General features: G+C 40.6%; 1 protein-coding gene across 1 annotated transcript in view; it reads left to right on the plus strand.

Annotated features, from left to right (window-relative positions):
- The window catches only part of TTC27 (tetratricopeptide repeat domain 27), a 188,279-nt gene that overhangs the window by 15,016 nt on the left and 159,749 nt on the right, over nucleotides 1-13,514 (plus strand). Inside the window, exon 5 of the mRNA XM_010372404.2 lies at nucleotides 6,827-6,929. Coding sequence (XP_010370706.1) covers nucleotides 6,827-6,929 — 103 coding nt within the window. The remainder of the gene's footprint in view (nucleotides 1-6,826; nucleotides 6,930-13,514) is intronic.

Below are 13,514 nucleotides of genomic sequence, written 5' to 3' on the forward strand. Positions count from 1 at the left end.
CTGACCTGTCTCCATCTCCCCTAAGTGCTGAGATTATAGGCATAAGCCACCATTCCCAGCCTGGAAGGGTTTTTGTTTTTGAGACAGCATCTTGTTCTGTCGCCCAGGCTGGAGTACAGTGGTGCTATCTTGGCTCACTGCAACCTACGCCTCCCAGGTTCAAGTGATTTTCCCGCCTCAGCCTCCCAAGTAGCTGGGACTACAGGTGTGTACCACCATGCCTGGCTAATTGAAGGGTTTTTAATACATGGATTTCAACATGTCTTAGCATATATGAGGCTTCATCTTTTGAGCTCTTAGTGATAGTAGCTTGAGTAAAACATTTTTCCCCTAAGTAAGTTGATCTGAGTTAAATGGTCTTATAGACTGGCGATTACTTTGTGCTATTGATTGATTGATTGATTGATTGATTTTTTGAGACAGAGTCTTGCTCTGTTGCCCAGGCTGAAGTGCAGTGGCGTGATCTCGGCTCACTGCAACCTCTGCCTCCTGGGTTCAAGCGATTCTCCTGCCTCAGCCTCCCTAGTAGGGATTACAGGTGTGTGCCACCATGCCCTGCTAATTTTTTTGTACTTTTAGTAGAAACTGGGTTTTACTATGTTGGCCAACTGGTCTCAAACTCCTGATCTCAAGTAATCCACCTGCCTTGGCCTTCCAAATTACTGGGGTTACAGGCAGGCGTGAGCCACTGTGCCCGGCCACTTTAAGTTAGGTATCACCAAGCCATGAGGCTGCCAAATGGCATTATTTTCTTTCTAGTGAGAACTTATGTCACTAATGATTGAGTGAGAAGGTTTTTAAGTTGCTCAAAAATTTTCTTCAAGTATGTTAAGCGTTGTCTGAGTGCAGTGGCTCTCACCTGTAATACCAGCACTTTGGGAGACTGAGGCCGGCGGATCACCTGAGGTCAGGAGTTTGACACCAGTCTGGCCAACATGGCGACACCCTGTCTTTACTGAAAATACAAAAATTAGCCAGGCGTCGCTGGGCACGGTGGTTCACTCCTATAATCCCAGCACTTTGGGAGGCCGAGGCAGGTAGATCACCTGAGGTCAGGAGTTTGAGACCGAACTGGCCAACACAGTGAAACCTCATTTCTATTAAAAATACAAAAATTACCCAGGTGTAATGGTGGGTCCCTGTAATCTCAGCTACTTGGAAGGCTGAGGCAGGAGAATCTCTTGAACTCGGGAGGCAGAGTTTGCAGTGAACCGAGATGGTTCCACTGCACTCCAGCCTGAGCGACACAGCGAAACTCTGTCTCAAAAAAAAAAAAAAAAAAATTAGCCAGGCATGGTGGTGCATGCCTGTAATCCTAGCTACTCAAGAGGCTGAGGTAGGAATATTGCTTGAATGCGGAAGGCGGAGGTTGCAGTGAGCCAAGATCGCGCACTGCTCTCCAGCCCAGGTGACAGAGTGAGACTGTCTCCCAAAAAAAAAAAAATATGTTAAGCATCATTTGAAAAATAATATATATACTGTCAACAACTTAGGAGAATTAATAAATATGTGCTCTACTGGTTGTAGATGTCATTCTTGTAGGGTTGCAGAGGCAAGTTACTTTAATTGCTTGGCAGATATAAACAACTTTTGACTTCTGCTTAAAAACCCATTTTCCTGTAGTATATCACTATGTATACATCATTTTGTGCTGAAAATTTGCGTTTCTTTTTCTTTTTTTTTCTTTTTTTGAGATGGGAGACAGGGTCTCACTATGTTGCCCAGGCTGATCTTGAACTCCTGGCCCCAAGTGATCCTCCCACCTCAGCCTCCTGAGTAGCTGGAACTTCAGGAGCACACCATCCTGCCTGGCTTCTCTTATCATTCAATTGAAGCATTATTCTTTCTATTATAGATTTTTCCTGTGGGTCTTTACTATATCTTTCTTTTTTCACACCCTCCCTTTTTCCCTCCCTCCCTCCCTCCCTTCCTTCCTTCCTTTCGGCTTTTTTTTTGTTTTGAGATGTTGTCTTGCTATGTTGTCCAGGATGGCCTTCAACTTGTGGGCTCAAGTGATCCTTCTGCTCCAGCCTCCTGAGCAGCTGGGACTACAGGCACCTGGCTTATATCATTCTCTTAAGGGTGTTATTAAAACTGGCTTATTTGATGAAATAAGATAAAATAGTAAAGAAACATTACATACTTATCCAAGTTAATTTTAACCTTTTAAATTAATTTTTGAGTAACCTGACTCCTAAGAATTGTATCAAATTATTTATGATGATATTATTTTTGCAAAATTATAGAAGCAAATTTTCCCACAAACCCTAATCTATGAAGTATATAGACTAGAATTAGTATTATGTAAGTGGTTGAGTAAAATGAGTCTTGGTTTTGAAATTAACAGCTGTGTGACCTTATGCTAGTTAATTTCTCTGAATATCAGTTTCCATTTATAAAATGGGATAAACTGGCAAATATTTATTTGGTGCCTTGTGAGTATACTACTGCTCCCTGCTGTCTGGGAGGTTCTTGACTATTGTGACTTCTCAATCAGACCATTCTGTAATAAGTGTTATAATCAGGAGATAAAATCTAGAAATTATCCAAAGCAACACTTCAAGTTTGCTTTTTTATTAATGCATCAATTTTTTCTTTCTTTTTTATTTTTTTGAGACAGAGTCTTACTCTGTCTCCCAGGCTGGAGTACAGTGGCATTATCTCAGCCCACTGCAACCTCTGCCTCCCAGATTCAAGTGATTCTGCTGCCTCAGCCTCCCAAGTAGCTGGGACTACAGGCATGTACCACCACACCCAGCTAATTTTTTTCTATTTTTAGTAGAGATGGATTTTCACCATGGTGGTCAGGCTGGTCTCGAACTCCTGACCTCGATGATCTACTTGCCTCAGCCTCCCTTAGTGTTGGGATTACAGGCGTGAGCCGCCGTGCCCGGCCTCAATTTTCAATTTTTCAATTTTTATTTTTGTAGAGATGGGATCTCACTGCATTGCCCGGGCTTGTCTGAAACTCGTGGCTTCAAGTGATCTTCCTACCTTGGCTTCCCAAAGTGCTGGGATTGCAGGCATGAGCTACTGTGCCGGCTCTCTATTTTTATATTAAGCAATTCTTGACAAACTGAAAAAAGGTCTGATACACTTACTAGTAGAAAAATAGGCTATGCTTTCTATATTTGTTTTATTCTTCCCTCCCCCATATAAAGATTTTTGGTTTGAGAGTTAATTTATAGATGTGATTTTTAAGAGTTCAGCATATTTTTTATATATATATATATATATATATATATATTTTTTTTTTTTTTTTGTAAGAGACAGAGTCTCTTCTCTGTTGCCCAACCTGGAGTATAGTGGTGTGATCACAGCTGACTATAACCTTAAACTCCTGAGTAGCTAGGATTACAGATATGCACCACCACGCTCAGCTATCTAAAAATTTTTTTTGTAGAAATGGGTTCTCACTGTGTTGCGCAGGCTGGTCTTGAATTTATGGCCTCAAGTGAGCTTCCTGCTACCCAAAGTGCTGGGAATACAAGTGTGAGCCACTGTGCCTGGCCTTGTATTATGTGTTTTCTTAAAAGTGAAATCTTTTTGACTGGATGTATCTAAATTCCTGTGTCTAGAAAAGTAAAGAATAAGCTGCCAGACCTGACTCACTTATTGCTGACAGCAGATAAGGGACAGATAATTGAAATGTAAACTGACTTCATGCTATAGTGATAGGAAAAGAATGAAAATGAGGCAACACCTCAGGGAATTCAGTTAAAAACTGTCTGAAATTTCTTTGCTATTAGATAATTTTACATTTCCTTACATGGACTGAGGAAACAGTATTAATTCGAAAAGATTTTGTCATGGAGTCAAAATTCATTTGTGGTTGCATCGCGGTTGTAGTAGTTGTGGTGTATAACACTTCAGAAGCGAACCAGCCTATGGTGTGTAGCAGTTTAGAAGGGAACCTCTTAGTCAAATGAAGAAATTAAGTTCAAGCAAAAACGTCCTTTTGAGCCAGATGCTGTGACATATACCTGTCGTCCCAGGTACTTGGAAGTCTGAGGCAGGAGGATGACTTGAGTCCAGGAGGTCAAAGCTGCAGTGTGCTATGATGGCACCTGTAAATAGCCACTGCATTCCAACCTGGACAGTGTAGTGAGACCCCATATCAAAAGAAAAAGCCTTTTGGTAATTGTCATCTCATATTTGTAGGTAACTAAAAGGAAAACTAATTCTTAGACTTTCATGTGATATAATGTAAAGTAATATAGTTACAAATAATTTATAATGAGCTTATCAAAAGTACCTATCATTGCTTGTACACATGTACATATACACACATGCACATATACAGAGGAAGCTCTAGAGGAATATAAACCTTGGTCACAGATTTTTCTGCAAGAAGAGGATTCTGCAGGAGGAGGGACTGTGGAAGAGAGATTTTCAGTCTTCACTGTATATACTGTTTGTTTGTTTGTTTGTTTTTTTGAGACAGAGTTTCACTCTTGTTGCCCAAGCTGGAGTAGTGGTGTGATCCTGGCTCACTGCAACCTCCGCCTCCCAGGTTCAAGTTATTGTCCTGCCTTAGCCTCCCAAGTAGCTGGGATTACAGGTGTGTGCCACCACGCCTGGCTAATTTTTTGTATTTTTAGTGGAAATGGGGTTTCACCATGTTAGCCAGGCTACTCTCAAACTCCTGACCTCAGGTGATCCACCCACCTCGGCCTCCCAAAGTGCTGGGACTACAGGCGTGAGCCACTGTGCCTGGCCCTTTTTTTTTTTTTTTTTTAAAGAGACTAGGTCTCACAATGTTGCCCAGCTGATAAACTCCTAGCCTCGAGGGATCTTCTCATTTCAGCCTCCTGAGTAGCTGGGATTATAGGTATGAGGTACCATAGCTGGCTATACTTTTATATTGGCTTGCTGTTTCTTGTTTTTATTCTTTTTTTTTTTTAAATATATGTTGATCAAGTAAGAAAAAGCATGAGCGAATAAAAGAAAAAGCTGCTATATGCTCAGCTTGTACATTATTTAAGACAGTGTATAAAATCCAGTTTCTGACTGGGTGCACTTCCTCATGCCTGTAATCCCAGCACTTTGGGAGGCCAAGGCAGGTAGATCACTTGAGCCCAGGGGTTGGAGACTACCTGGGCAACATGACAAAACCCTATCTCTACCAAAAAATAAAAAAATTAGCTGGGCGTAATTTCTGGTGACATGGCCAGTAGTCCCAGCAATGCAGGAAGCTGAAGTGGGAGGATCACCTTAGCCTGGGGAGGTCCAGGCCGCAGTGAGGTGTGGTCACGCCACTGCACTCCAGCCTGGGCAACAGAGTGAGACCTTGCCTCAAAAAGGAAAAAAAAACAAAAACAAAAACGGTTTCTGCCCTCAGAAATGTATGGCTCAGGTAGAGTTATAAATTTGAAAAACAAGTGCTGTCCAATATGGTGCCAACTTCTAGGAACATCGTAGAAGTTCAAAGAAGTGAAAGATCAGTATGTGCCACACTAGCAGGAGAAGACTGTAAGGAAGAGGTTTCATACGGGTGTGGAAGCAGTCTTCTCAGTTTAGGGGAACATCTGAATCTGGGGTATTTCTTACTGTGTAGATTGTGTAAAATATATTGCTTTGAGGAGGATATAGAGATGAATAAGATGTGATTTCTTATCTTGTTGGATAGTAGACAGTATTGGAACCTGGGATTACATACATAAAATGCAGTGGGATGTGTTTGCAAGGGAATTACAGATAATGTGCTGGAAGTTCAGGTGATGGAAAAATCACCCCCATGGGGGTTCTTGCGGGAGCCCTCTGAAGGAGTTGGTACTTGGATTAAAGTGGTAATAGAGTGCCACAGAGCAGGATGAATGCAGCCTTTTTTTTTTTTTTTGAGATAGGGTCGCGCCATGTCGCCCAGGCTAGAGTGCAGTGGCGCATCCCCAGCTCACTGCAACCTCTGCCTCCCAGGTTCAAGCAATTCTCCTGCCTCAGCCTCCTGAGTAGCTGGGACTACAGGCGCACATCACCATGCCTGGTTAATTTTTGTATTTTTAGTAGAGACAGGGTTTCACCATGTTGGCCAGGCTGGTCTCAAACTCCTGACCTTGGGTGATCCACCTGCCTCAGCCTCCCAAAGGCGGGAGCCACTGTACCTGGCAAATACAACATATATATATGTATATATACACACACACATATGTATGTATATGTGTGTGTGTGCGCATATGTATATATGTGTATATGTGTGTGTGTGTGTGTATGTGTGTGTGTGTGTACATATATATATATATATTTTTTTTTTTTTTTGAGGAGTCTCGCTCTGTCACCCAGGCTGGAGTGCAGTGGCACGATCTTGGCTTACTGCAACCTCTGCCTCCGGGGTTCAAGCGATTCTCCTATCTCAGCCTCCTGAGTAGCTGGGACTACAGGTTCCTGCCATCACGCCCAGCTAATTTTTGTATTTTTGTAGAGATGGGGGTTTCACCATGTTGGCCAGGTTGGTCTTGAACTCCTGATCTTGTGATCCACCCACCTCAGCCTCCCAAAATGTTGGGATTACAGGCGTGAGCCACCATGCCCAGCCACAGCTTATATTTTAAAGGAGGTGATGATAAGTTCAAAATGGAATCAGGAAGTCCAAGTGGCTAAAAAAAAAAAAAAAAAAATAAAGGCTTTGAGAGAATGGAGGTGAGGTGTTATTCTTGTGGAAGACATAGATGTAGGTTTTGGTATTACTAAAGAGAGCAGTGGATGGGTAATCTTATTGAGGAATAAATTTAATTTTATGAATGTAAAAAAATTCTAAAAATCTCAGTTAATGTAAAAAGTTTTCTAAAGTATCCTTTCATTTCAGCTTACGTGGTGTTTTTTTTCCTAGAGCTTGCCATGGTGGACTTTGAGATGTGTGAATATTCATCAGCATTTGCTTGAGGAACGCTCACCTCTGCTTTTTACTCTTGCTGAAAACTGTATTGATCAAGGTATGTAGCAGATTTTGTTTGATATGGGCATGTAGCTCTGTTCTAATTACTTGACTGATATACTCCTTTTTCGTTTATTTTTTTGTCCGGTAGTAGTGCCTTTTTGTTTGGAGTTGTTTCTTTCTTTTTTTTTTTTTTTTGATGTAGAATATCACAAGTTGTTATGTTGTCAGATTATAGAGTTCCTTTTGGTCATTTTAGTTTAAAAAAGATATCTACTTTCACTTACTTTACCTACTGAGAAAGGGTGATTTGCTGTATGATTTTATCTCAAATTGTTTAAAGATATTGTAATATTTTCTCTGTTCTTTAGGAAGCCTCATTAGAAACAAATGTACTCTCCTTAGTTCTTTTTTTTAAAAAAGTCCTTAACTAACTTAAGCTGGAGTAAATTGTGTTACATTACACAAAGAATAAGAAATTATCCTATATCCTATTGAGTACATCAAGAAAAGCGTAAGAAAACAGTTGATAGAAAATAAGTTTCACTGAAGTTAACAATGGGTAGGGAGGCTATTTTGTATTTGATTTTATTAGTATTTTTTGTAACGTATAATATACATGGAGAAAAATACCTAAAACCTAAATGAAAAATTTGCCAAATAATTATAAACCAAACATCCATGTAAGTGCCTCCTGCTGCCTTTGTTGCAGATATCCCTCCTGTATCCTAGGGAAAGACTTTGAAAAAGAGGAGAATCTTAGGTGCCTTAACACTTGGTTTCCAGTCTTCCTAGTTTTGGGGATGGTTTTTTTTTTGGCGAAAGTTGCCACACAAAACAAAAACAGATTCTCTTGTGGTGAAGGAATACGTGAACGTAAATGAGCCTGGACTTGACCATGAGTTTTTGCGTTACAGAAGTGGGATTTGACTTTACCTGTGTCTGGTTCCAAAGCCCAGACTCCTTTCAGATTCAAAGAGTATGGAATTAATATGTATGTGTGAGTCCAAGGGACATGGGGAGTGGTAGTTAGCATCATTCTGTGTGGAGAAAAGTGATCTGTACTTGATGGAGGTAGCACATTCATGAAGGTATAACATAACTCTCGTGTGTGCATATATAATATAAGAGGCTTCTGTACCTTTTGGGCGTCTGTTTCCTTCAAGAATTTTATGTTATGTTATGTTATGTTATGTTATGCTATGTTATGTTATGTTATGTTATGTTTTGAGATGGAATTTTGCTCTTGGCAATGGCGCGATCTCGGCTCACCGCAACCTCCGCCTCCTAGGTTCAAACAATTCTCCTGCCTCAGCCTCCTGAGTAGCTGGGATTACAGGCATGTGCCACCACACCCAGCTAATTTTGTACTTTTAGTAGAGACAGGGTTGGTCAGGTTGGTGTTGAACTCCTGACCTCAGGTGATCAGCCTGCCTTGGCCTCCCAAAGTGCTGGGATTACAGGCGTGAGCCACTGAGCCCACAATCCTTCAAGAGTTTTTACAGTAACAAGCTAGGCCAGAATACAGTGGAGAGGACTATAGCTTGTTTAGTCATAAATATTCCTAAGCCAGGTGAGTGGTTGAAACTAATTTCTCAGTTTTTATTTTATTCTAGGACAGAAATACATAAACATATGCTAATCTTAGATAAAATAACCATGTATACATAATTTAAAGAGATAATAATGAAAGTATTATTCAATCAGTATAATAATTGATTCATTTATGTCGTTTGTTCCAGGACTTAGTTTATATTCTTTCAAGATGTTTAGGTAACATAAGGCTGGGGGTCAAGCAGGGGACCTATTAGATGTGAGCATAAACGTTGTAAGTCATCCCTTGGTATCCGAGGATTGGTTCTGGAACCTGACCCTCTCATACCAACATCCTTGTATGCTTTCCTTATGTATCTTTTTAAAAGGTAGGAACCAGGCTGGGCACGGTGGCTCATGCCTGTAATCCCAGCACTTTGGGAGGCTGAGGCAGTTAGATCACGAGCTCAGGAGTTCGAGACCAGCCTGGCCAACATGGTGAAACCCCGTCTCTACTAAAATACAAAAATTAGCTGGGCGTGGTGGTGGACACCTTTAATCCGAGCTACTCAGGAGGCCGAGGCAGAGGCAGGAGAATTGTGTGAACCCAGGAGGCAGAGGTTGCAGTGAGCCAAGATCACGTCATTGCACTCCGGCCTGGGCGACAGGGCAAGACTGCATCTCAAAAAAATAAAATAAAATAAAATAAATAAATAAATAACAATAAAATAAAATAAAACAAAAGGTAGGAACCATATGGTATGTTTTGGAGAGGATTCTATTCTATAAGTTAAAATTAAGTTCCAAACCAGAAACTAAGATAGCTGGAAAATGTGACTTTAAGTGACTCATTCCCCAAGAGGTCTCAGTTCTTTTCTGTATTATATTTCAGCATGTCATTTGCTTTGCCTTGCAGCTAAGAATTTTTTATGTTGCTGTTCTAGGCTAATCAATGGCACTTTTCAGTTTATCTAGTCATAAAATGGTCCATTTTGGCTAGGTCTAAATAGGTTTGTAGATAGTACTGAATTATAACCTTTCATGAACGATTTCATTTTTAAAATGTTTTGTTCTGGGATTTGATCCAAATGTTGTCCAAATGGTCACTTATAACTGAAATACGATTCAGTGCCCAGAGAAGGGTATTATATTTGAAATCTTGCCCTTGAAGGATCATCAGAAAGTTGGCAGGATTTTTTTTTTTTTCATTCTATGAAATATAAGCAAAGGATTTTATGAACAACTATGATATTTAGGTTTTTGTACAGACATGTTACACCAGTATAATACAGTGGAATGGAGCCTATCATAATGTCAGCATAACTTTGCTGGGCTGATTATGTCTATAATAGGAGTAGGTCAGAATCTTGAAAATATATTCCTCAGTACAGTCTAAAGCATTCTTTTGCATGTCACACTAAATAAAAGCATGATTCTCTAAAGAACTACTTCGGGGCATACAACAATTGATTGTGGCATCCAGTGCTGAAAACATGTTATACATAGTGCATGAGATGTAATATTGCACTTTAGCTGTTTGAAGATAACCTCATAAAATCACTAAGAGAAACCAGGTTAAAATACTTTGTCATCCAGTCCTGCTGTGATGTTTCAGGCAACTCTGTGACTCTGGGATTAGGTTGTTTCCACATTGAAAAAGTGTTCAAAAAAACATTCTCTGCGGTGACTCATGCCTGTAATCCCAGCACTTTGGGAGGCTGATGCAGTGGATCACCTGAGGTCAAGAGTTCAAGACCAGCCTGGCCAACATGGTGAAACCTCATCTCTACTAAAAACTTAAAAATTAGCCAGACATTGTGGTGTGTGCATGTAATCCCAGCTACTTGGGAGGCTGAAGTAGGAGAATCTCTTGAACCCAGTGGTAGAGGTTGCAGTGAGCCGAGATCATACCACTGAACTCCATCCAGCCTGGGTGACAGAGTGAGACTCCATCTCAAAAAAAAGAAAGAAAAAAAAAGAACGAAAACAGTCATTTGGTAACTGATGCATACATTGATTTCTTTTCATAAATTTGATACTTTGTAATAAATGTTATTGAATGTACTAAACATCATTGTCTGTAATTATAATTGTTCATTAAGGATTTCATTTTAGCATAGCATTTAAGTAATCTCATGAGAAGAGATTTTGGTTTTAGCATACATTTTAAGTGTGGGTGACATTTTGATCCAGAATGTCACAAATATTCATTTCCAGGGAGAACCTCCTGATTTATTAAAATAATAATATATGCCTATTGGGTCAACATGCTCCTTTTTAAATTTAAACCTTGGGTTATCTGTCTTCAAAGCTCAAAACTTTGCTTCCATTGTTGACTCATTGTTTTCCACCATTCTGCATTTCTAACCAGTTCTTAAATCTTACCAGTTCTTCCCCAAGGGACCCATATTGATCTCTCTTTTCCATATTTACAGCTTTTATCCTAATCTGAAATCTTTAGTTTGGAAAGGCCCTTTAGAGATAATTTTGTCTAGCTAAATCATTTTACAAAGAATTGAGACTTAGAGAAGTTGCCCAAGAACCAGCACAATGATGTGGAGTTTCTTACTCCAAGTCCTGCTGACACTTTCCCTTGCTTTTGATAATGCAGCTAACATTTCTGTAGTGTATACACCATATCAAGCACTCTTTGAAGTCTTTAATTATATTAACTAGCTTATTCCTCACAACTATGAGGTAGAGCCAAAGATGGTGTAATAGTGGATATAGTGTGCCTTTTAAAAAACAGCTTTTTTTCTTGAGACGGAGTCTCGCTCTGTCGCCCAGGCTGGAGTGCAGTGGCACGATCTCGGCTCACTGCAAGCTCCGCCTCCCGGGTTCACGCCCTTCTCCTGCCTCAGCCTCCTGAGTAACTGGGACTACAGGTGCCCGCCACTATGCCCAGCTAATTGTTTTTTGTATTTTTAGTAGAGACGGGGTTTCACTGTGTTAGCCAGGATGGTCTCGATCTCCTGACCTCGTGATCTGCCCGCCTCAGCCTCCCAAAGTGCTGGGATTACAGGCGTGAGCCTCCGTGCCCAGCCAGCTTTTTTTTTTTTTTTTTAAGTTTAATTAACCTACAATAAGATCTCATATTTAAGGTGTACAATTTGTGACACGTTGTATATGTATACACCTGTGAAATAATCACAATTAAGGTGATTAACAAGGTGTAGCATTTCATGTTATTACTATTTTTTTGAGAGAGGATCTTGCTCTGTCATCCAGGCTGGAGTGCAGTGGTGCGATCTCGGCTCACTGCATCTTCGAAATCCTGGGCTCAAGTGATCCTCCTACCTTAGCCTTCTGAATAGGTGGAACTATAGGCACGTGCCACCACACATGGCTAAGTTTTTTTTTTAGATGGAGTCTCGTTCTGTTGCCCAGGCTGGAGTGCAATGGCGCAATCTTGGCTCACTGTAGCCTCCGCCTTCCAGGTTCATGAGATTCTCCTTCCTCAGCCTCCCAAGTAGCTGGGATCACAGGTGCCCACCACCATGCCCGGCTGGTTTTTGTATTTTTAATAGAGATGGGTTTTCACCATGTTGGCTAGGCTGGTCTCCAACTCCTGACCTCAAATGAAATGATCCATCCTCCTCAGCCTCCCAAAGTGCTGGGATTACAGGCGTGAGCCACTGCACCTGGCCTTTTTTTTTTTTTTTTTTTTTTTTTTTTTGAGAAGGAGTTTTGCTGTGTCACCCAGGCTGGAGTGCAATGGCATGACCTCGGTTCAATGCAGCCTCCGTCTCCTGGGTTCAAGTGATTGTCTCCTGCCTCAGCCTCTCAAGCAGCTGGGACTATGGGCGCCTGCCACCACGTCTGGCCAAGTTTTTTTGTATCTTTAGTAGAGACAAGGTTTCACCATGTTGGCCAGGCTGCTCTTGAAGTCCTGATCTCAGGTGATCTGCCTACCTTGGCCTCCCAAAGTGCTGGTATTACAACAGTGAGCCACTGTGCCTGGCCTGCCTGGCTAGTTTTTAAATTTTTCTATAGAGAAATTTAAAATTTAGAAGTCTCACTATATTGCTTGGGCTGGTCTTGAACTCCTGGCATCAAGGGATCTTCTCACCTCGGCCTCCCAAAGTGTTGGAATTAAAGGCATGAGCCACCATGCCCAGCCTGACATAGCATTTTAAAATCTAGTTTTTGGTTCTTGATTTCCTGTGTGAACTCAAGCAGTTCACTTGACTTCTAAACCAAGGTTTGCTTCCTTATAAAATAATCTTTGAATTCTTTCCAGGTATAAAGTAATGTGATGTTTTGTAGTCCAGCTTCTCACTCATGCTAATGGTGGACTCTTGGAAGTTTGTGTCTAAAAAATTATCCCCTTTTTTATTGGACAGTTTCAGAGATTACTTGGAGAAGGAGCTCATTTCATTGTTAAGATTAATGATTGCTACAAAGTACTTTTTTTTTTTTTTTGAGAGACAGAGTCTCGCTCTGTCACCCAGTACTTTTAAAATTAATTACAAAATCTTATATTGTCACTTTCATGCAGTATTTCTGCTAACTAGAGCTGTACTGTTCAATATAGTAGCTACTAGCCATGTATGGCTACTTAAATTCAAATAAAGTAGAATAGATGAAATTGCAAATTCAGCTCCTCAGTTACTGGCTACATTTCAGGTGTTCAGAAGCCACATGTAGCTAATGGCTGCCATCTGGACAGTGCAGCTGTAAACTGCTCAATAACATCAGGGAAAGTTGCATTGAACAACACTGCTATTGAGGACTGGCTTGAGTGTTCTAAATGCCAATTTCATAATGTCTTATGTTTTTAATAAGGAAATTTTTAATTTGTCCCAGTTTTATCTTTGGCCTTCTATCTCCTGCTGAATTTGATATTTAATTTAATAAACTCTTGAGTGCTTGTTGTGTTCCAGACACTGTGCTAGGTGCTGTGGATATCAGTGAACTTAGTGACATAAGGACTAAAATACAGGTAGGACAAATAGGTAATGCAGAGTAAGGAATGAGGAAGAGAATGTGATTGTTCTGAACCGGGAGGTCAGAGAAAGCTTCACCAAGTGGCTGATACTTGCACTGAATCTTAAAGAATGGTGGGGATATTTTAGGTAGAGAACTTGGAAAGGACATGTACTATGTACAA

Source organism: Rhinopithecus roxellana, chromosome 17, assembly GCF_007565055.1.
Source record: "Rhinopithecus roxellana isolate Shanxi Qingling chromosome 17, ASM756505v1, whole genome shotgun sequence".
Classification (NCBI taxonomy): Eukaryota; Metazoa; Chordata; class Mammalia; order Primates; family Cercopithecidae; genus Rhinopithecus; species Rhinopithecus roxellana.